At 39.2% G+C, this 25,355-nt stretch overlaps 1 protein-coding gene across 14 annotated transcripts in view; it reads right to left on the bottom strand.

Moving 5' to 3' along the window:
- The window catches only part of FGD4 (FYVE, RhoGEF and PH domain containing 4), a 241,470-nt gene that overhangs the window by 81,469 nt on the left and 134,646 nt on the right, over window positions 1–25,355 (bottom strand). For 9 of the 14 annotated variants that reach the window (XR_007153924.1, XM_047866421.1, XM_047866422.1 and 6 more), the window contains 3 exons: window positions 15,260–15,412; window positions 6,326–6,509; window positions 706–1,210 (listed from right to left, as the gene is read on the bottom strand). Coding sequence is in view for 13 of the 14 variants with exons in the window: in XM_047866421.1 (XP_047722377.1) it covers window positions 706–1,210; window positions 6,326–6,509; window positions 15,260–15,412 (842 nt within the window). In the remaining variant the exon portion in view is untranslated. Of the gene's footprint in view, window positions 1–705; window positions 1,211–6,325; window positions 6,510–8,918; window positions 9,034–15,251; window positions 15,413–25,355 lie in introns of all 14 variants that reach the window. The other 5 variants (XM_047866429.1, XM_047866425.1, XM_047866426.1 and 2 more) reach the window with 2 other exon arrangements.

Here is a 25,355-nt window from a genome sequence, read left to right as displayed (position 1 = left end):
CTGCTGAATAATTTGTGAATACTTCCATATTTGCATCCTTTAAAAAAATTTTTTTTTTTTATTATATGAGAGACACAGAGAGAGCATGTGTACGTGCTTGGGTGGGGGAGGGGCAGAGAAAGAGTCCCAAGCAGGCTCCACACTGTCAGCACAGGGCCGGATGCTGGGCTTGAACTCTCCAACTGTGAGATCATGACCCAAGCCAAAATCAAGAATTGGATGCTTAACTGACTGAGCCACCCGGGTGCCCCGCCCCCTCCATATTTCTGTCCTTACTTGAAACATTTGCTGGTTCAAGTTACTCTTCCAGGTCTAGATTAGAAATGTCTGAAAAGCAAAGAGTATACAATTTCTTCTTGCTTATCCCGTAAATATACTAGGGATGTGTCCTTAACATCTAGAGCAACAAAGATGCTCTATGCAAGTAAAAACAATAAGCTTGTGGTTTTCCTACATTAAAGTCTTCAGAACGTTCTGACTCTTGAAATCACAAGAGAAAGATCAACAGAAACTACACAAGAAAAAGTGAAGTATTTTCTCATAGAGTAGAGCAAACATCCATTAGCAGCTAAAGCTTAAAACTGTTTAACTGGTAGTGTGGATGATCTGACTCATTGCTTTCATGAGTGCTATTAAGTAGAGTTTTAAGACAGTAGTGGAACAGGTGGTGCTTCCTCCTACTTCTGAGCCAGTCTCCTGCTTTACCTTCATCTCCTGGTTCTGGTCCAGCTGTTCCAGAGGGCTTTCTCCATCTTCCCGCTCTTGCACGTTTGCTTCCGCATCTGCCCTTCCTTCTTCTAGGGGGAGCACTTGGCTGACAGTGGAGGTCCTGCAGCTACTATCAGACGCGTTTCCATCATAGTCATTTGCCGTGGGTGATGCGGGTTCTGTGGTAGTTTTCTCCTTTCCTTCTCCATTCACTAAGTTCATAGCAAGCAAGGGTTCTGAAGCTTGAATAGGAGTATCTGGGCTAAGAGTGGCCGCTTTATCCTCCTCACACTCCATCTGGTTTTGTGCTGCCATCACACCATTAGCCACACCAGTCTGTACACCCTGAGTTGGATCTGTGTCATTTCCCTGCTTCTGTGGTGGATGCTGGGAGAGGAGCTTTTGCTGAGGGGTGGTTGTCAATTTATGCCTTCCTGGTGTCCTAGGAGCATTCAGGTGCACAGCAGAATCTTTCTTCAAATCACTGTAATTTGATAATGTGCTAGAAGATAAAATACAAAAGAAGGGTGAAAACACTGGCATGGGAAAGTTCTATAAGACAGACCAGCTTATTCCAGCTGAAAGGAGGTATTTAGTGAAGACTTTCCTCTGATGGTTTTAGAAATGTGGATTAGAATAGGCGGGTATAATTCTCAGTCTCTTGGGATACTATACACCCTTAAATAAACATTTCAATAAAGATGATAAGACTGAGCATTAGCTACAGGGTCTGGAACATTTCCTTAGGCTGTTTATCAGTATGGCTCATTTGTAAGGACAGAGATGTGAGACACATTTATAGTTAATAAAGCCATCTTTTTCCAAGATTTTACTTTCGTAACATTTTAAAAACAAGTATAGTCAGCCCCTCAGTTTATCAACAGGTTGGAAACCAAAGGTTACTTTTGTTTGGAAAGCAGAACACATATTCTCAGAAACTTTGTCACCTGCTCTGCCATAACCTAACTTATCTCTCTGCTTCCACTCTCCACCCCTTGGAATCCATCTCTCTAGGTCAACCACGGAGGTCGAACTCTCTGAGGGCACCCTGTACACTTACAGGTAGTCTAGCATTCTGACAATGGCCCAGGATTGTGTACACACAAGCCCCTGCTAGCCCCAGCCTCGTTCATTTCCATTCTCTTCCCTTGCTGTGCTCCTGCCCCTCCTGCCTCCTTGCTGCTCCCACATTCCCAACAAGCCAATGTGTGCATCTAAGGATCTCTGCAGCTGTTGTTCTCTTTGCCCAGACAACTTCCCTAAGACATTGGTATGTCTTAGGTATGGGAAGGCTGACTCCTTCCCCTCATTCAGGATTCTGCTCAGACATCACCTCCTGGATTATTCTATTATAGCACACTCTACCACCAACTACACATCTCATTTTAGTCTTCCTTAAAGCCCTTGTTATTACTTGATATTATATATAACTCTTAATAGTATACAATGGAACCTAACCGCCAATATATTACAATGTCCCTATAGAAATATTTGCATAACATTTTAATCTAGGATTCCAGGGAGGAAAAACATAAATCTCTGGGCTGCAGTCTTGGAGAGATTCCTATGACCTAATAAGGAGACAAAAATGAGTACAGACTAGTAGTCTGTGAGGGCGCCGAACATGCCTATCATGTTCTCTCTGTTTTACCCCCACCGCTTAGCACAGTGCTGGAAATAGGAAAGTGCTCAGTAATCAGCAATGAGTAACTGTGATTGTGATGGTGATCATGGCAGTAATTCATAACAGCGGCTAACATTTATTTTAAAGTTTTTTTAATGTTTATTTATTTTTGAGAGAGAGAGACAGAGAGACAGAGAGACAGAGACAGAGACAGGGCATGAGAGGGGGAAGGGCAGACAGATAGAGGGAGACACAGAATCTGAAGCAGGCTCCATGCTCTAGGCTCCGAGCTGTCAGCACAGAGCTTGATGTGGGGCTAGAACTCCGGACAGCGAGATCATGACCTGAGCCAAAGTCGGACGCCGAACTAACTGAGCCACCCAGGCACGCCCAGTGGCTAACATTTATTAAGTGCTGGAAAGTACATGGTATTCTTTACATTATTTGTTTCTACTCATAATAATTGAAAACAGGACCCCAAAATAGGGAAACTGAAGCTTGGACACTTACATAACGTGGTGGCATCACATGGCTAAGAAATGATAAAGCTAGAGTCCAAACCGTAAAGTCTGACTCTAAATTCCATGGTCTTAACCCCACATTGTAACACACTAGAACATGAAAGATGGAGTGAGAAGCAAGTAAGCAGGCTGCATATAAAATGTGGGAATAAAGTCCAGAGGTGGCCTCTTCCCCAGAGCAGACTGACGTTACAGGGTAGAGGACACAGCAACACGGTTCATGGACAGTGCTGAGATGTGCATTTCCTTCTCCCTTCATTCTACTCCTCCTGGACACTGCTGATCTGGACTGGAGAATGGAACAGAGAACAACAACAGACGGCAATAAGGTAATGAGGGAGGAAAAAAAGACAAGGTAAGCTCAGCACCACAGGAAGGGAAGGAAAAATCTGGCAGGGGAAAATGTCACATATATAAAGTTGGTCGTTGTCAATATAAATAAATATCACATACTCCACCATTAATATTTGCCTGCTGGGAGAGTATACCCTTAGCCTAGACAATTTCTCAAGCAGTCTTTGGACATTTGAATGGTATGGTCTTCCTTTTCCTGCCCACATCAGTGTCCAGAAACCCAACAGAAAAATCCTCAGCAGATCCTCTGAACCAAACTTTAGACTTGCTTGGGATTTTTGGAAAGAATAGTTAGGCATGAAAGATAAGAACTTCCTGTAATAAGTAACATGCAGGGGATATGCAGGTAGAGGTGGGATAGGGATAAGGTGGGGAGAGGTAAGTAAAAGCAGTGGTTGAGCCAATACATATATTCCTGCTGGTTTGTGGACGCCAGACCGTGCGGAAAAACAGTTGGCCTTGAAGTGCCTTAGGAAAACCAGTGTTCAGTTTCACGGAAGATGTTATTTCTTTCTATAATCCTGAAATCTTTCATAGGTTAAAAATACCAGTTTGTCTTATACCCCAAAAAACCAAAAAACCTAATAATACATACATAAATACATAAATAAGTAAATAAAATTTACATGCTCCAATGACATCCTCCAAATCACTCATCTTAATAGTGTTACCTGCATTACTGCAGAGCAAAATTCTGATTCCTAGGTAAAGTCTTAACAGGGTGGTCTAATAGTTGGTGGTCTATGATCCCACTCTTCCTGTCAGTTTACTGTGGTAACTTGGCCTGATGAATCTCTATTCCACAAAATGCTAGTCTGAGTTGTAATAACTGGGGTGAAACCTGAGAGCTACACACACACTGTAGGCACATGGACATCACTCAACAGGAAATACAACTTCCATTCAAGTCCTGTAGACTCAATGCAACGCTAACCCATTCACACACTTTTAGGGCCAGTTCCTACTAGTAATACCTCACTAAGAACAGACAATCGTTTTTTAAAACTGGCAGCAGACTCTGCTATAAGTAACACCCCTTCACCAGATTTGCCAAAATGCTCGTTACATTCTATCTACACTTAAAGCCAGTTTGCTTAACATGTCCTAAGCCACAACATCTCTCTTTAGATACAACCTTCAAACTTTGCATCAAAAAATGACTTTGAATCTGTGAGGTTTGAAAGAGTCAAAGAAAACTGGTATTAACAGGTGGAAAAACTATGTCCATTTTGTGTATGGGCAGGAAAGCAAACAGTTGGGTTACCAAAATGGTGAGAATCAGAAGGCTCAACCTGTTAATACTGACCCACTCAGGGCTTTCTTTCTTTTCTTTTCTTTTTTTAATCTTTTTATTTAATGTTTATTTATTTTTGAGAGAGAGAAAGACAGAGCATGAGCGGGGGAGGGCAGAGAGAGAGGGAGACACAGAACCCAAAGCAGGCTCCAGGCTCCGAGCTGTCAGCACAGAGCCCGACGTGGGGTTCGAACTCACCGACCACGAGATCATGACCTGAGCTGAAGTCGGACACTCAACTGACTGAGCCACCCAGGTGCCCCATGGGCTTTCTAAAGCCACCCCCAGACCAGGTATGCACTACAGACAGGGGTCCGGGCTCCAGGCCTTCCTGATATTTCCTGATATTATGCAGTCACTGGATTTGGCCCTGGGAATCTGCACACGTTAAGGGTCATTCTCTGTGCTACTGAATCAACTTGCCCTGAGAAAAAAAATTTAACTGTTCTTTCCTAAATCATTCTAGTAAAGATTACTATAATTTAAGGTAGCAAAGGTATTAAAATTCCTACTTCAGAGGGAAAGATGTTGAAGTTTTAGTGTTTATGACTCAAGTTCCCACAATTGATTGGGAATGAAAAATGAAGACAGGCTTCTGGACTCCTTTTGTCAAGAACTTGTTACTATAGTCTCATTTTATTTTAAATGTTTATTCATTTTGAGAGAGAGAGAGAGCACAAATTGGTGGAGGGGCAGAGAGAAAGGGAGACACAGAATCCAAATCACCCTCCAGGCTCTGAGTTGTTAAGCACAGAGCCTGACATGGGGCTCAACTCCACGAACCACAAGATCATGACCTGAGCCCAAGTCAGACACTTAACCGAGTGAACCACCCAGGCACCCCAGCATTTTAAATGAGGGACATTGTAGTTTTGCACTTGGTCACAATTTTCAGAAGATTTCTGAAGTATTTCCAAGCTATGATCCACTATATAAATAACAATACATCCTGCAAATAAATCATGAAATCACCCAGTGGGAAACCATTCCCAATTATTACACCAGAATAAATGGAAACATTTAGCTTCAAGGATGAAAGGGAGGCTATATATGTTGCTTAATTAAATACAGACTTTTGGTGACAGATAAAATTAAAATCCTTCTGACAAAATTTTTTTTAAAAAACTTCTACTTCTATCAGTGATGGGCATTCCAAGAAAAAGCAACTGAGGTCATATATGGGTTTATTTTTATCTTTAAGTGAGAAATACACTTTTCACCTACTTTTTTGAAACATTAGGACTAAAGAATATAAAATTGTATCTAATAAATGCAAAACTGAGCATGCATTTTGCTGCTGGCAATATCTCCTCCTACAAAGGAGGGAAGAGAGGGGACTAGGGACTGAATGGGTACTGAAGACTCCTGTTAAATAAAGTGGGTCAGAAAGAAGGCCACAGAGATGGCACAGGCCGGCAGAAACTACATGCACAAACATACAAAGTGAGAAACAAAGAGACAGAGGCAACCTCCTGCTCTTCCGACCCAGACATCTAGCCACAAACAGGAGGATGCAATGGAGTAACCCAGAGTGACACAGGCAGATACAAAGGAAATGAGAGAGTGTATCTATTGATCTATACAGCACACAGAATGATAAAAAAGCTTCTGGCACAGAGTGCTACACACCGGTCATATACAGAAAATGGTAATTCATATTAGGGCAAGTTTAAATATTTTTAAAATTTACTCTTTCCAAAAGCCTACCAAACCCAGTAGAATAAAATACTTTTGAATTACAGAATCTATTACTCTATCATCTTAAAATGAAACAAACAGCTTTTCTCTCCCCACATTCTTTTCCCATTGTATATTAGCTCTTACCTGCCTCCTTCAAAGCGACTGATGAGATCAGATACCTTGCTGGGTTTTTCTTTTGAGACACAAGAAGCAGAGGCAGGTTTAACTTCCTCCATCCTTGGTTTTGCACTAGATAAAGCTTTATGCCTGGGAGTTTGGTGTATATTAGACGAAGGTGGATTCTGCAGATGTAATGGCTTTGGAGGCACTGTAGACAAAAAATGAAAAGAATTGAATATTTCACTAAGATGTGTTCCACAAGAAACATATTTCATATCTCATGCAAAAATCTTCAGCATTATCAAGCTTCTGTAAAGGGATCTGTCAAATCTGTACTGAATCTTAATCAACAGACTTCCATCTATCTTAGACATTCGCTGTGTCCTGTGGAAATCCCATCTCCAAGAATCAAGCGGTTCTTTTAATTTTAGGTCATTTTAAATATGGCTTTATTAAACATCTAAGGATCTATATATTTCTATGACCTTCCCAAGCCTATTAGAGATAACATAGCAGTTATTTATCTAAACAGAGAAAACAAAGTACTAAGTTTGAAACTAATTCCCAGGGATACACTGCTTGCTACAAAACAGATTTTCTAACAACAGAGTGATAAGTAATATACCAGAATCCAAAGCTAGTAGACATAAAAGCCAACAAAACAACATCAAACAACAGTAATTACTGTAGCATCTTCCCATTTAACAAAAACTCCTTATCTCATTTGATCTTAGAGGAAATCTTTCGCATCACAGTCCTTTGAGGTAGGTAGCGTTATTCACCTCTTATGTCTATGAAGGCTCAGAGTGGTTAAGTGATTGGCCTGGAGGAATAAGGCTGATCTGATTCCATGACTGGTACCCAGACTCTAGCTCCTTCCTCCTCCAGCACTGCTCCTCATCACACATCCAGCAAAAGGGGGTGATAGGAGTTCTACTAGTATTGTCTGCTATGTTAATTGTTGGCTTGCATTAATACACCACAGATTTGCTGCTTACTACTAAGCCCTTCCCTCAGTTAACAGATCATTTCCTGAAATACTAAAATCCACAGAATTTCTCTTAACAGATGAGGAATTCTGTAGATGAGAAAATATAATATGCCATAAGTGCTTTACCAGTATAGGAATTACTTCAGTTTTGAAAATCAATATACTTTGCCTCTTAGATTAACATTCTGGGCAAAGGATTATAGAACATGTATGTATTTTTCTATAACTGGTTCTAACAAATTAAATAAAATCATCTTTTTTCTTTTTTTAAACCCTTCTCCTAACTTCCAAAAGAAGGGAGGAGAATCATGTCTCCTAATTACATGCCCCATTTTCCCCCAGCTGGTTATCCTGGTTTTTAGTCATCTCATTTCTTCTATAAACTCGGCTAGCTGACAGTTGCCTGATGCTCACTGGCCCAGATGTCATCATTTCTATGCCAGTTATCAATTCTTTCAGAGAAGAAGAAGAAGAAAAACATATCACAATGAACTAGAGGAGGAATAATTAATTCACCTCATTCCCTTTTGAGGCAAGAAGAAAATCCTGATTAAAAAAATGATATGCTTCTTTTATATGGAAATGGAATTATTTTCCAAGATCTGCTCAGTGGGGATGGTTAAATATAGTATCCAGTGAAAAAGAAGGGACTTAAATAAGTGTGACATTTGTCAATTTTAAGGAAAAATTTCCTGTGTAGAATATATACCAAAATAGCAAAGTAGGACAAGATCCCACCAAAAAAGCAGTTTTAATATCAGAAATAATTTCAACATTCCTAATTAGAATATTCAAAAAAGGGAATGAATATGTTATTTATAGCCCAGTAAAAATGGTTATATAAACATTGTTATGAAATTCTTGTAACTCATCCATCCAGAGTTTACTCAGTGAACATTACTTACTTATTACATATCAGACTCTCTTAGATGCTTAGAAAACTCAAATAAGATGATACATACCTAAATAAGTGTGACATTTGTCAATTTTAAGGAAAAATTTCCTGTGGAGATATATACATATCAGGCATTTTCCTGTCTCAACTATGCCTATCTCTTAAACTGTTTCAGAGGATAGTGTACTTTTTCTCCAAAGTGTTTATAATAAATTATTATGATTAGGTAGTCAAACAGTATCGCACCAACCAGAAATAAAACAGTAAGTATATTAGAGATATAAAGCTTTCTCTTTCACAAGATTGGCATTCTGTGAGGGTAAGAAACAAGTTTATTTTGATCACAAATATATTCACAGTAACCGCATGCACAGTGCTTGGCAAATTTGTGGAATACACGAAGGAACAAATTAGTGTCATCAAGGAGTTCATCGTCTAGTGAGGAAACAGCTTAGCGATGTTGGGAAAGGTGGGCATTGGAGTGTTTTAGAAGCACAGAGGAGGCATCTATCTCAGCAAAGGGAGACAACCCAAATGGAAAATAAAGTAAATATGCACATCTTATATAAAAGAGTACAAATGTTACAGGTATATGACAAAAATCTCAAGATGATACATGAATGGCTAACGCATCAGAAACACGGTCCTAGGGGGAAATAATGTGTATTTTGGTCAAAAACTGTAACTGATGTAAAAATGACTGTCTTTCCCTCCCCCACCTCCTCTCTCACCATTTCTCATCTTTTTTACCCAACTTCCAAATGCTCTCTGGACATCTCCTCGGTGTTCTATCAGCACCTGCAGTTCAATCCTGAAACTTAACTTACTACTTCTTCCTGCTGTAGCCTAAGGGATGTAAAGTAAGAAAAACAGTGTTCAACCTCGCTAATAATTAGGGAAATGAAAATTAAATTTAAAATACGATTCTACTTCAGCACCATCAAGTTAACCAAAAAATTTAAATCTGACAATACCAAATGTCAGTGAGGGAATCAGACAATATGAAATCTCACACATTCTGGGAGGCAGTATAAATTTACAGAACCATTAAGAACTTGACATTTCCAGGGGCGCCTGGGTGGCTCAGTTGGTTAAGCGTCCGACTTCAGCTCAGGTCATGATCTCACAGCCCGCAAGTTCGAGCCCCGCGTCGGGCTCTGTGCTGACAGCTCAGAGCCTGGAGCCCGTTTCAGATTCTGTGTCTCCCTCTCTCTCTGCCCCTCCCCTGTTCATGGTCTGTCTCTCTCTGTCTCAAAAATAAATAAATAAACGTTAATAAAAAAAAAAAAATTAAAAAAAAAAAAGAACTTGACATTTCCAAAATATATATCCTGCAGGAATTCTTACATATCTATACAGAGCTTTAAAAGTTTTTAAATTAATTCAGTATTACTGAATACGTATTAAGTTCTATCCACTTGATCTTATCAATGAGCAAAGGAAATGAAACAAAAAAGTCCAATAAGTAAACCATATATGAGAAGGTGGTGAGAGCTAAGAAAGAAGGGGGAGGGCTCAGAACAAGATTAAAGGGATCTGGAATATGGTAGGAAGTGCAGATTGCAGTATTAAGTAGGGCATTCATAGGGGGCCTCTTTGAAAGGTGCAAATTTGAAGAAGACTGGAAGTTGGGGGAGTTACCTTGGGAAGAGCATGCCATCAAGTAGAGAACAAGCTAGAGATAATGGAAGCCAATGTGACTGAAGTCAAAGCAGCAAACAGGCAAGAGTAGGTACTGAGGTCAGAGGGAGGGCATGATAATGTAGAATCTTGGGGAACCCTGTAAGAATAGTGACTTTGAGTGAAATGAGAAGTCGCCACAGACTTCTGTGAAGACAAATAACATGACAGGACTTCTGTCCAACTGTGTCACTCCGGCTGCAATGTTGACAATGCAGAGAAACAGGGGAGAAGCAGGGAGAAGGGTCAGGAGAGTACTGTGGAAATTCAGCCAAGAGCCAAGAGTACTTAGAAGAAGGTAGTGAGGAACGTTGGTTTCCAGGTATGTTTTAAAAGCAGACTTCCTGGGACACCTGGGTGGCTCAGGCAGTTAAGCTTCGGACTGTTGACATTGGCTTAGGTCATGTTCTCACATTTGTCAAGCCCTGTGTGGGGCTCTGTGCTGAGTGTGGAGCCTGCTTGGGATTCTCTCTCCCTCTCTCTCTTTCTGCCCCTCCCTTACTCATGCTCTCTCTCTCTCTCAAATAAACTTAAAAAATAAATAAATAAAAGTAGACTTCCTGGAAGAATAAATGTGAGGTATGAGAGAAAGAGAGAGGAATCAAGGATGACTCTGGAGACCTTCAGCCTGAACCACTGGAAGGATGGAATTTTCATCAAGGGACAAAACAGGTAAAGCAATTTTTGGAGGGAAGATCAGCAGTCCAGTTATGGACATGCTAAGTTTGACATTATCTAGTTGACTATAAATAAAATGGGCTTATTACAGCCAATTTTACAGACCATAAGTACAATAAAACAATTTACTTAAAAATTTCCAACCATCCAGAGGCACCTCGGTGGCTCAGTCGGTTGAGCATCCCACTTCGGCTCAGGTCATGATCTCGTGGCTTTTGAGTTCGAGCCTCGTGTTGGGCTATGTGCTGGCAGCTCGGAGCCTGGAACCTGCTTTGGATTCTGTGTCTCCCTCTCTCTGCCCCTCCCATGCTCACACTCTGTCTCTCAAAAATAAATAAACATTAAAAAAAATCCAATCATCCAAAATAATTACTGAACATGAAAAAAAACCCCCAAATTAATAGTTTAAATTTGGGGATTACCAGAGGATTTGGTTACTCTTATTTTACTTACTATGAAAAACAATAGTTGGCTTTTTTTTTTTTTTTTTTAAAGCAAACCCTACGCTTAACATGGGGCTTGAGGGGCGCCTGGGTGGCTCAGTTGGTTAAGTGTCTGACTTCAACTCAGGTCATGATCTTGTGGTTTGCGGGTTCGAGCCCTGCGTCGGGCTCTGTGCTGACAGCTCGGAGCCTGATGCCTGCTTCGGATATTGTGTCTCCTTCTCTCTATGCTCCTTCCCCATTTGTGCTCTGTCTTTCAAAAATAAATAAACATTAAAAAAAAATGGGCTCAAACTCATGACCCTGAAATCAAGTGTCGCATGTTCTACCAACTGAACCAGCCAGGCGTCCTATATAGCTGGCTATTTTTAATGCATTATATATTTATAACATATTATACTTTAAAAATGTGACATTACACATAGAATGCTTTAAGAGCAAATGGAATATGTTTGAGTACTTTACATTTACTTAAATTATTTAGGCAATAATGTTTCAAAGTTCATGATGCTTTTTAAACATTAAGGTTTAATGATTGATAAGTGATAATATGTAGGCTCTATCAAAATAATTAACTATGAAGAATGTTGTGGATCAAAGCTCCTAAGAGAAAAAGAACTATTAGCTTTAATTGCTAAGGAAGTTATTTTGAGTTATGTCTAGCATGGCAGGAAATAGGCCAATATTAAAAGTGGTAAACAAGAATAAAGACTTATGTTGGAAGTTGCTCAGTAATTTATTTGTTTGACTGGTAGGATTGGTATGAAGTGAATAAACCATTGTTTTCCAAGGCTTTAGGGTATTTCTGAGGCTGAGGCAAAATAAGCCCTAACTATTGAAGGAATCCGTTTCAAAAGCTACAGGCTCTTACTTACATTCAAATGTAAGCTTATCTCATCTAAAATTTAGCACTTTTATTGTTTTAAAAACTGTAATTCTTCAAAAATACTTGTTGGTATTTAATTGATATAATGACATGCAACATTATTTTCATTTCAGGTGTATAATATGATCCAATATTTGTATTATTGCCAAATGATCACCAAAGTCTAATTAACATCCATCACCACACAGTTAACATTTTTTTTTACGTGATGAGAAATTTGAAGATCTCTTCTCTTAGCAATTTTCAAATATACAAAATCCAGTATTATTAACTATAATCACCAAGCTGTACACTATATCCCCATGACTTACTTACTAGTAAACACAAAAATAGAAACCTGATATTGTTCCAGACACGTTAGTATATAATCACCATGAATAAATGTATTTAATATTGTGCTTCCTTTTAAATATCACTAAAATTGGGGTGCCTGGGTGGCTCAGTCAGTTGAGCGTCCCACTTCGGCTCAGGTCATGATCTCATGGCTTTTGAGTTTGAGCCCCGTGTCAGGCTCTGTGCTGGCAGCTTGGAGCCTGGAGCCTGCTTCGGATTCTGTGTCTCCCTCTCTCTCTGCCCCTCCCCTGCTCACACACAGTCTCTCTCTCTCTCTCAAAAATAAACATTAAAAAATTTTAAAAATAAATAAAATAAATATCACTAAAATAGATTGTAGCTATGCTATTATTAGCACTCCACATGAGGAAAAAAAAAAAAACCACACATTTATTTATGAGCTCTTTTGAGGATCCAGATCAGAGTTTCTCAAACTACTGACATTTCATAGCTGATAATTCTTTGTTTTGAGGGGGCTGGCCTGTGCATTGTAAGACGCTGAACAGCATCCCTAGCCTCTGCCCACTAGCTGCCATTAGAAACTCCCACAAATGGTGTCAAGCAAAAAATTCTCTAGACAATACCAAGTATGGGCAGTGGGGTGGGGTGGGACGGAGTGGGTGGGCTGGGGTGCGGGGTGGGGCTGCAAAATTGTCTCCAGTTGAGAACACTTATCTAAAATAAGAATTTTCAGGGCCCTTGGGTGGCTCAGGCAGTTGAGTGTTGACTCTTGATTTCGGCTCAGGTTGTGATCTCACGGTGCTGAGAAGTCCTGAGATCGGTCCTGAGACTGAGCCTTGCTGCTTAAGATTCTCTCTCCCTCTCCCTCTGTCCCTCCCCCAACTCATGTGTGCACTCTCTCTCAAGAAAGAAATAAGCATCTTCAATTAAATTAAAATTACATAATGGAGCTTAAAGCGTCAGTAGGCTCACCATTCACGATTTGCAATTAAGTGGGAATAAAGATATCAGTGTGATAATCTCTTGATGTGTGCAGGAAGTCCCCATGATATCCCTTTGCTTTCTCCCCTTCAGTTATCCAAATATTCTTAAGAGTTTGGAGAAATTAAAACTAAGCTTCTCTCCACTAGAGGGTGGAGAACACTTTCATTTGGTCAATAAGTAGTCCCCAATCTCTTTGGCAGCTGATCTGACAATACCAAGATGTAGCCTTCTCTCCCGAATGTTTTTCTCTATATGGCACACATTCTTGCAAGTCTTAAGCAAAGAACAGCAGAAACAAAATAGAGGAAACGTGGTAATGGTGCAGGGAGCCAATTCAACAAGTGTTGCTGAAGGCCTGCTCTGCTATGGAGGGACTGGCAGTACAAAGGCAGAAGAAAACTAAGATGGATGAGTGAAATATATTCTAGGTCAGACTGCAGTGAATGCGAAAACATATGTTTGAGGAAACACAAAATATCAAGGGTTAGGGTGGGGTTAAAATTTTAGCTGGGGAACTAGGGAAGGGCCAAACAATGAGTGAGAGTACTTTTAAAGTATAATGTTCTCTAAAGTCATTTATTTAAAATCTGAAAATAGTCCCTATAGTTATATAAAATTATATTTATTAACCCATATTCAAAACAGGAAGTAAATATGTATTTAAATATCAAAATACTGACTTCTATTAAACTTTCATTAAGCTACAAACAGCAAAAGCAAGCTCAAGTGTTGTCTCCCTAAAGAATATGATTATTTTGGCACACAGCTCAGGAAGGACACTTGTGTAATTTATCTCAATGAACTACGAAAAACAATGAAGTAATGCATCTTCCCAAAAAAGACTTTATTAAATAATGAAATTCCTGTTTGTGATCTGGGCAATTACATAAAACTGAAATTGCATTCATTTTTTATAGTCTTACCTCATTTGATCTTTGTCAGCTGAGGTCTAATGAGCAAGAGGGAACCTTGTATTTTGTAAATAAAACAGCTTAAATCATGCTCAAAAAAATGTCTATGTTCATATTCATATGAATTAAATAGGGATAGATATGGCCAAAATAAAAGGCTATAAACTCATGAATGGACCATTCATCTGAAGCACCAATTATTTGACCTTACTTGACAGTCATACTTGATACGACTACAAATACAGCTACCAGTGAGAACAAAAAGGAAACGTCCCATAATCTGGAAGATAAGCCCCTTTTAAAGGTCTCTTTCAGAAATCCTAAAAACATAAGAACTTTAAAGAGTAACAGTCACTCTTTTATGATAGATTCTCTATAACACTTTTTTCCTTGCAAGAACAGGAAAGAGACCAAAGTTAATACAACATAAATCAAAATGCTCAGCATTTGGTATAAATAAAAATTTATTCGGAAGAAACTACACATTAAATCATAGTAGAGCTTAGCTTTGTGTTAACGTTTCCAAAGGCCTTACTGTGTACCATCAAAACTGTAATTTTGTGCTTCTCACAGTTAATACCTGGTTCACCAGAAATTTGTTGCTAAAAGGAAATGGTTCCTGAACAAAATATTCAAAGATTTCCACCATTATAATTGTTTCTTCCCCTTGTTGGCTGCTCAATTCCTGAATGGATGAGCCATTTATTTCAATTTCTGTGAAGCCTTTTCAAGCCCCAGTTCCTGAACAGTAGAAAATCACATTTACTAAGTATGTTAAGCACGGTTTTACAATGATCTGTTTCACAGATCCTCTGAAATCTAGCAAGGCATACTGACTTTGTGACAGCACTCATTCATTTGTCACACATTTATTATGCAAATAGTAAGTTAGGCCCTGTATGAGGTCAAGCATAATACATGAAGTGTCCCTGTAAGGGACAGTAATTCTAGCAATGAGAAAAGAACCCTAAGAGAAAAAAATGTATAAGGTGTTTTAGGAGCAGAACAAATACCCAACTCTGCCTGAGACTGATTTTTTTCCCCTGAAAAAAATAAATGCACCCAATTCCTCCCATTGAAAGCTTAAAACTCTTTCTTAGTCATTATCATTCTTCTGGATAGCCTTCATCAATGAACAAAACACCCAATCTAATTAAAAAAGAAAAAGAAAAAGAAAAAACAACCCACCAGCATACCTTGTGGCTTTGGACTTGCAGCTGAGTGTTTTGCTGGCGTTTTTCCATTTATTCCCTGAGCCTCTTCATCAGATACATTCTGATCAACCCGTGGGGTTGTGCTGCTTTTCACACAAGGTGGAACTAGAGTGATCTTTGGACAGGTACTGATGCCTGGGAGAGTTGAAAAAGAAAGGACAGGTAAATACAGAGGTGGAGCACAGCTATGTCACATGACCTAAATTCCTTTTTATCCCGTAAAACAAAAACAATCACAGTTACAAGACTAAGCATAGAAATATTTTTCCCATGTGTACTGGCCTTGACAGAATTTCTTGGGAAAGATCTCATTCCATGTGTTGAGAAACCTCGGTAATGCACGCTGACAGAGATCGAGCCCCTTCCTCCCCCACCACACACACACTCCCTCTCTTCCTCCCTCCCTTCCTTTCAGGGCCACAGAAAGGGCAGAATGCAGCTGCTACTGGTGAAGGAGAAGACAGGAGGGCCCCAGCATTAATCTGCTGAAAGCTTTCCTTTCCAGCAGCCAGTCACCAGTCATTGAGTGACTCTCAAGAACAAAGCAGGAAAGCACCAACATGACAGCTGACCTAACGACTCTAGAAGAACGGCTCGATGAATAAAGAAAAAATACATATACCCTTCCTTCACTCACTAGTTTACCAGAGTCCAGCTCTACATCTGTAAGCTAATACCCATGTTTTCAACAAAAGGATTATACTGATTATACTGTATATACATATTTATAGCTCAAATATATACTGACTATACATATTTATAGCTCAAAACTCTAAAATGTCGATACTGAAAGGCATCATGAGACCAAGATGTAGAAAAATAGATCAACTTTCTGAGTCCTGATTTAAGAAGTTAATTGTTAAGTTTCAGAGACTTTTTAAGAAATCGTGTGCCAGTGCTTTCTCTTTATACGACTCAAACTTTCCTTTCTTCTAGTTGACATAGTGATATTAACAATAGACTAGACCTTGCTTAGGAGAAAATACAATTTCTACCAGGGAGATCATGATCCATTTAAGAAACTATCATTGGTTTAAAAACAGAGTTTCATTTTTACAGAATCCAAATAACTAAAAAGAAAACTAGGAGAGATAAAAAGCCTTAATTATTCAAAACAAGAAAAGCTAATAAAACCCAATCAACTTTTTACTGAGTAAAAAAATTCCCTTTTATTTCAATTGATTATTAAACAGTATTGATGAAAATCTGCACATACTACTGCTTTATTTTCTGCATTCTCCTTGAAATTTATCTTGGTAAAACAAGTTTTAGAAGATATTAACAATTTTAAGTATGGTCAAGAAGTTTTAGAGACCCAGTGCTGAAACAAATTAAGTGGGTTTTCATCAGACACCCTTCTGCTAAAATGAGCTGCTGGCTGGATTAAACATTCTTTAGCCAAACAGAAGGCTTTGAATGCGAGAGCTAGAGATTATTTGACAGCATATTACTGCAATTGTGAACAGAAGAAATAAAAGGTTGAATCTTTAAATGTGTGAGCCTATCTACTTTTTTAGAAGAACTGGGTGAAGTAGGCAAAGTCTATCTCTAAAATCTGTAGCATGACATCCAACCACTTAGTCTTTTAGGAGCATTGGGATGTTGGTTCCACAGTGATCTCAAGGATGGTTTGGTGGTTCTAAAGGCCACCTTCTGGGGTCTGGAAGTGTGGCCTTGGGACAAAAGAGTGAAAAGCCAGAGCTTAGCTCCAAGTCAGAGGCAGAAACTATAACGCAACTGTAAAATGAGGCACTGAAAGAATGTGATCTATAGCAACAAATCTATAAAAAGAAGGCAGTTAATGGGTTAAATGAGGAAACGGGAGTATACTGAATCTTTGAAAAATAGATCAACACTGATGACACCACTTTAATAATTAGCCTATTTAGAAACAAAAAAAAGTCTTGAATAAATAATAACTTGAAATTAAAAACTAAGCAATTTCCTGAGAGCAAACTTTCAGGGCATGATGTGTTTTATGCAGGTGTCATATTTATTAGAGAAGATTTCCCACGAATGTGCCAAAATGCCTGCAGTAAGAGATCAACTACATATTCTGTTATAAATCCATTAAAGTCATGTTTATAACATTTTTTTTTGCCAGTGGCAACAAATCTACAGCCAGAAACTTGATTTTGAATCATTGTTTAATACCAGTCTACAAACTTCAGCCACTATCACAAAGTATGAAAATATGGTTAAAGACACAGAAAACACATTTTTAAAGGGTTAAGGGGGGGAAAAAGGGCAATGACAAATAGGCAACAGAGACTAGTTGTGGCTGCAAAGCCAAAAATATTTACAGTCTGGCCCCTTACAGGAAAAGTTTGCTGACCACTGCTCTAAGTCAGACACATCATGGTAAAGAAAATGTGCCATAAAAAAGGACCATTTTATTAAATTGCTCATCTTCTGACACTTTGGAATAGCAATGCAAAAGAAGACTTTTGAGTGTCTATGACGCACTCAGCCTACTCACATTTGGAGACAGTTCTTATTTGGGTGCCAATTGCACAATACAGAACTGAAACCAAAATTGTAACCAGGTGGTCCACCCATTCAAGAAATTTTATATCAACTTTTAGATTCCAATTTACCAAGAAGGTGACCAAACAGTTAATCTTGGGCACAGATACAACTAGTTTACGTTATGTTAGTGCGGGGGGAAAGTGTCCTATTTAAATAATGTCTCCTCCTGAGTATTGGTAATCCAGTTTCAACCACTAGTCCTACCCATTTTGCATTCCTCTTTGGGTTACTAATTTACACTTGCTGGGTCATATCTTCTGTAAGGAATGTCTAGACATAGGCTAACTGCAAAAGGCTTCAGATAGTCTCAATCCAGCCTCATCTTTGCATAAGGCTCCCTGTTCCAACTGGAGAGGTTGCCACTACAGCTTAAGTTTATCTGTCTTCTTTTGTATCATACTTGTGAGTGGCAGATAATGACTAGTTAGGGTGACTTTGTCTCCTATTTGCAAAATTTTGTTCTAAGCTGTTATACTCTACCAAATCATTCTTGAGTGGCTTTTTCACATCTTACTCTTTGGCTATCCATTCCAAAGCAAAGTCCACTCAGTTCTCTGATTCTTCATGCCTGATCTCTTGCCATAGTACCACTCATGCCCCCAGACCACATTGTTATGACTTTGCTATGGCCATGTCTACATGGCCTCAACCATTCATAACATCTCTTCCAACTGCACCAAATCTCTAGTCCGTAAAAGCTCGATGGACTTCACTCCTTGAGACAAGAGGATCTCTTGGATTTAAGAGGACAGAAGCAGTTTTACAGGGATGACAAATTTTTTAGGAGTACACTATACAGAGTGAAGAGATACCTCAAAAAAACTTAATTTGAAATATTCTTAGATTTATAGGGAGCTACACTCAGGTTCCTAAAGTTAGCATCTATTACAACACATTTATAAAAACAAGTCTTATAAAGACAAATTTTTCCACTAATACCCTTTCTGTTACAGGATCTGATCCAAAATATCACATTGCATTTAGTTTTCATTGTTTCCTTACTGCACCCCAACCTGAGTTACTCAGTCTTTGCTGGTTTTGTAGAGCATTAGCACTTTTGAAGAGTAACAGTCAAGTGTTTTGTACAATGCCCCTCAAACTGAATTTCTCTAATGTTGTCTCATGATTACACTGGGTTTATGGGTTTGAGGGCAGGACATCACAGAGGCAATGTGCCCATCTGTAAACAGTATTACATCACTGCATGTTATCAATGTGACTATCACATTTGATACTAACTTTGGTCCCTGGGAAAGGTGGTGTCTGCCAGGTTTCTCCACTGGAAAATATTATAAGACTTTTTTTAAAATTTATTTTGAGAGAAACAGAGAGAGAGCGAGAGACAGAGAGACAGAGAGAGAGAGCTTGTGAGCGTGAGCAGGGGAGGGGCAGAGAGAGAGAGAATTCCAAGCAGGCTCCGAGTTCTGTCAGCACAGAGCCTGACATAGGGCTCAGACTCATGAAATGAGAGATCATGACCTGAGCCAAAATCAAGAGTCAGATGCTTAACCAACTGAGCCACCCAAGCACCCCATAAGACGTTTTTCAACAGTGTTTTCCTATGATCCTTTCAAAAACTCCCCATTTGTCCCATTAGTTTGAGGAAGAGTCATTATCTCCCATGTGTTACCTAAAATGCCTAGTTTAAGAGATCAACTAGTTTTTTGTTTTTTATTTATTTATTTTTTAAATAAAACTCATGGTTTACAACTCTTTTGCCAAGGGGAACAAATTCACTGTTAGGAAATTTATTTTAGAAAACTATTTGTTTCCCAAACTTCTGGAGCTCCATTAATAAACTTTCCAGAAAAATGATAAGCAAACCACAAAGGATCTTAGAAAAGAAAATATGATCAACAGTTTCAGAAATTTCCTTGGACCTAGGAATTCTACCTTTAGGAATTTAATATACGGAAATCGTCCTGAATGTGTAAAAGTATATGTACATGAATAGTCAACGCAACATTATGGAAAATATACATAGTTGTTAAAAACAGAAAAAGAAAAATAAGATTGGGAAGATCTCTAATTAGTATTTATTATTAAATAAAAAACAAATATTATAGAAAAATATGTATAGTAAGGGCCCCATTAAAAATGAAGATACGGGGGCACCTAGGTGCTCAGTCAGTTAAGCATCTGACTCTCAGTTTCAGTTCAGGTCATGATCCCCTAAGTTCATGAGTCTGAGCCCCACATCAGGCTCTGCACTGACAGCACAGAGCTGCTTGAGATTCTCTCTCTCCCTGTCTCTCTGTCCCTCCCCCACTCATATTCTCTCTCTCTCTCTCTCTCTCTCTAATTTTATTTTTTTTGAGAGAAAGAGAGAGAACGCAAGTGGAGAAGGGACAGAGAGAGGGGTGGAAAGGGAGAGAGAGAATTCCAAGCAGGCTCTACACCACCAGTGCAGAGCCCAATGAGGGCCTTGAACTCATGAAATGCGAGATCATGACCCAAGCTGAAGTCAGAAGCTTAACCAACTGAGCCATCCAGGTGCCCCCAAAATAAATAAACTTAAACACACACACACACACACACACACACACACACACACACACACACACACACACAAATGTGCCTAAATGCATTAGAGAGGGATGTCAGTAACATGGCAAACTTAATTTCGGGAACTGAGAGTAGGAAGAGAGGATGAATAGGAACTTTCATGTTTTGCTGTCTGTACAACTGAATCATTTAAATGTTTTATAATGAAACTGTGCTTATAAATTACTTACATAAAAGAGAAAATCTATGAAAGTTACCAAATATGTGTATTAAAGATTGTTTAAAAACATATCCTTTATGTTTCCACACCTATGTTCACAGCAAGATTATTCTAATAGCTAAAGTATGGAAGCAATTCATTGACAGATGGACAAATATACATGCAATGGAGTATTATTCACTCTTAAAAAGGAAGGAAATCCTGATACATGCCACAACATGGATATCTTGAAGCTATTATGCTAAGTGAAATAAATTAGTTTAAAAAACACAAATATTGTCTGGTTCCACATATCTGAGTTACATAGTCAAAATCAGACAGAAAGTAGTGTGGTGGTTGCCAGGGGTTGAGGAGATGGGAGAATGGAAGTTACTATTTAAATTTTTAAAAAGTATTTATTTTTGAGAGGCAGGGAGAGACAGAGTACAAGCTGGGAGGGGCAGAGATGGAGAGGGAGACAAAGAATCCGAAGCAGGCTCCAGGCTCTGAGCTGTCAGCACAGAGCCTGATGCAGGGCTCAAACTTACAAACCGCGAAATCATGACCTAAGCTGAAGTCAGACGCTTAACTACTAAGCCACACAGGTGCCCTGGAAAGTTACTATTTAATGAGTACAGTGTTTCATTATAAGATGAAGAGTTCTGTGGCTGGATGGTGGCCATGGTATCATTGCACTTAATGCCAACGAACTATATGCTTACAATGGTTAAGGTGGTAAATTTTATGTATTTTTTAAAAATAATTTTAAAAGCTTTTAATTTAAAAAGTTTATCACTTGCTTAACAAAGAAAAGGTGAAGAAATATTAATACATTCAAGTTGCCTACTTCACATCTCTAGTGTGTCTAAGAGCTAGCTCACACTCCACATACCCAAATCTGACATCCTCACCTCTCAACACTCACCCCAAACCACTGTCTTCACAGTCTTCTCCACATCAGCTAATGGCATTTTCACCTTTGCTTAGGCCAAAAAGCTTGGAAGCATTCTCAAGTCTTCTTTTTCTCTCTTGTTCAACATCTTATCCATCAAGAAATTCTGCCAACTCCACCATCTACCATCACCATTCCAAGGCTACTATTCTGGCCTAACTTACCATAAACTGGATGAGAGCAAGACCCTCCAACCTGGTCTCCCTACTCCTACCCTTTTCTCCAGGATAGTCATACTTTCAAACAGGACCAGTGAGAGACCCCTTTTAAAAACCAAATCAGATCATATTGCTCCTATGCTAAAAATTCTCCAATGGCTCTATATCTCACACAGGATAAAAATGCATCTCCTTACAAGGGCTGACAAAGACTACATGATCTGGTCTCAGTCCCTTTACCACTGACCTCATTGCTAGTATTGCCCCCTTGCTCATTCTATGACAGTCATACTGGTTCCATGCTGTTCTTCAAACAGGCCAAGTACACCTTTGGTCTAGCTACTCTCTGCTGCAATGCTTTCCCCGCCATGATAATTGCTGGTTAATTGCTTTGTCTTCTTCATATCTTGGCTCAAACTTTTGTCAATATGTACTATACTGACCATTCTCTTTAGTGTAACTGCTACTCTTATTAGCTGTACAGTTTTTTTTCCCCCATAGCACTTATCACCTTCTAAAAGCCCACATTACTGAGGAAGGCAGTTTAAGATGTCAGCATAGGAAGACCTGAACTCATCTCCCACACAACAAATTTACAGCCAACTGTGAAATAACTCCCCCTGAAAAAGACCTGAAAACTAGCTGAACATCTCCTCTACAGTAACGGATAATTAGACCACATCAATACAGGAAGAGGAAGCAGAGATGGGTCTCACCAAACACCCTTCCCCTGTCGTGGCAACTCACAACTGGGAAGGATGTCACAAACACGGAGTTTCTCCTTGTGGAGCAACATGATGTGCCTCACATCAGGCACTTCAATCCTTGGGACCTACACCAGAGAGATGAGGAGCTTTCAAAGTTAAGTGGCTTTGAAAAACAACAGGGCTTACATCCAGAAGAACATAGGGCTATAGGAAATGGAGATTCCACTCTTAAAGGGCTTGCCTGCAGACTCACTCACCCTGGGACCCAGCACAAAAGCAGCAGTTTGAAAAGCACCTAGACCATATATGAATGAGATTCACTTGGTAATCTTAGAGTATCTGCCAAAGGGTTGTTAGGACTCTCTCTAGGGACAGATGCACTGGTGGGTGCCATTTTTGTACTCCCCTCAAACCTGCTTAGAACAGGTAGGTACACCCCACACAGGGATGCCCCTTGAGCACCTGGCTCTGGTGCCAGAGATGATTGTGTTTCTGGTCCTAGCAGGTCTGAAACATTGGAGTGACAGTTCTTGGTGGGCTACTACCTCTAGAACACTGCAGAGATAGCAGTCCAGAACACAACCTTGTGTGAAAAAGGATTATTTACTTGTCCTGGAGCTTCAGCTGGATGGGTACTACATACCTAAAGGACACGCCATCCTCTCAGGGAATGTAGGCCAGGGAACATTACCTTTTTGTCCTCCCTTGGCCTTGGCATAGCGCACCTGTTCCTCCCAGAAATGACCACATTGCCTGGTCTGGAGGCCAGCAGGGTTTAGGATTATGGTCTTGCAGGACTGTATATATTTGCATATCTTAAAAGCTGCTGTCTGAGGGTTAAGTTTTCAATTAGCTTGAAACATTGCCTGGTCTGGAGGCCAGCAGGGTTTAGGATTATGGTCCCGCAGGACTGTATATATTTGCATATCTTAAAAGCTGCTGCCTGAGGGTTAAGTTTTCAATTAGCTTGAAACTGGGGCTGACTGAGATCCCACATTCTGTAAGACTCAAAAGGCTAGCGACTCCCTCAACAACTGTAGCCTATCAGGAATAAATCACATTGCTTAGGCAATCACAAAATTTTGAGAGATAACAAAGGGTAAGGTTACCAATAAAGTTCATCATCTATACAGGCCACTCATCCAAGACTGAGAGAGATAGGTGTTTCACCTAATACACAGAAATGAAAAGAGTCAAGCAAAATGGGAAGACAAAGGAATATGTTCCAAATGAAAGTACAAGATATGCCCCTTCCCCCCCCTAAAACCACTTAATAAAAAAGAGAGAAGTGATTTACCTGATAAAGAGTTCAAAGTAATGGCCACGGATAAACACATTAGAACTTTAAAAAAGAGTTCAAAATATAAGTAGCAAACAGAAGTCATAGATCTGAAGAATAACAAATAACAATCACAGAACTGAAAAATACACCAGAGAGGTTCAACAGCAAAGTAGATGAAACAGAAGAAAGAATCAGTGATCTGGAAGACAGAGCAATGAAACCTCACCCAAACAGAGCAGCAAAAAGAAAAACTTTAAAAACTGAAGATAGCTTGGGGCGCCTGGGTGGCGCAGTCGGTTAAGCGTCCGACTTCAGCCAGGTCACGATCTTGCGGTCCGTGAGTTCAAGCCCCGCGTCGGGCTCTGGGCTGATGGCTCAGAGACTGGAGCCTGTTTCCGATTCTGTGTCTCCCTCTCTCTCTGCCCTTCCCCCGTTCATGCTCTGTCTCTCTCTGTCCCAAAAATAAATAAACGTTGAAAAAAAAAATTAAAAAAAAAAAAAATTGAAGATAGCTCAAGAAACTTATGGAACAACAAGCAGATTAGCATTCTCATTATAGATGTTCCAGAGGAGAGAGAAAGGGTCAGAAAACTTTCCTGAAGAAATAATGGCTGAAAACTTCCCTAACCTGGGGAAGAAAATAGACATCTGGATCTAGAAAGCACAAAGAATTCCCCCCTGCCAAAAAAAAAACCCAAAAAACCAAAAAACAAACAAACAAAAAAAAAACAAGCCCAAAGAGACCCACACAAAGACACATTATAATTAAAATGTCAAAAGTTAAATAAAGAATCTTAAAAGCAGCACAGCAAGAGAAAATATAACTTGTTATATATACAGGAACACCCATAAGACTATTAGCAGATTTCTCAGCAGACAGTTTACAGGCTAGAAGGGAGTGGCATCATATACTCAAACTGCTGAAAGGAAAAAACTTCCAACCAAGAAAACTCTATTCAGGATTTAAGGAGAGATAAAGAGCTTTCAGACAAACAAAAGCTAACAGAGTTCACCACCACTAAATTGGCCGTACTAAATATGTTAAAGGAACTTTAAGCTGAAAAGAAAGTACACTAATTAGTAAGAAGAAAAGAATAAAAACCTCACCAGTATAGGTAAATATGGTAAAGGTAGTGGATTAATCATTTATAAGGCTAGTATGAATTTAAAAGGCAAAAGTAGTGAAAATAATGATAGCTATAATGATTAGTTAAGGGATACACAAAATAAAAAGATGTAAAATGGGACATTAGAAAAATAAACATGGGGGGCAGGGACTAAAAATGTGGTTTTAGAATGCATTCACAAACCTAACTTCTTATCAATTTAAAATGGACTGTTATATGTGAGCATCATGGCAACCACAAAGCCAAAACCTACAGCAGACATACAAAAGATAATGAAAAAGGAAATCTAAGCATAATACTATAGTAAGTCATAAGAGAATAAAGTCATAAGCCAAAGAGAAAACATTCCCAAACTCATTATGAGGCCAGCATAACCCTGATACCAAAACCAGACAATGACAACACACACACACACACACACACACACACACACACACACACACACACAATTGGCTAATATCCCTGACGAACAGAGATGCAAAAATCCCCAACAAAAATGATAGCAAACTGAATTCAACAATACATTAAAAGGATCATACATCATAATCAAGTGGGATATATCCAGGGATGCAAGGATGGTTCAACACCTGCAAAACAATCAATGTGATAATGCGATATA

Source organism: Prionailurus viverrinus, chromosome B4 (assembly GCF_022837055.1).
Source record: "Prionailurus viverrinus isolate Anna chromosome B4, UM_Priviv_1.0, whole genome shotgun sequence".
In the NCBI taxonomy this organism is placed as follows: domain Eukaryota; kingdom Metazoa; phylum Chordata; class Mammalia; order Carnivora; family Felidae; genus Prionailurus; species Prionailurus viverrinus.
The sequence above is the reverse complement of the archived record's forward strand: the minus strand, read 5'-3'. Positions and strand labels throughout refer to the sequence as shown.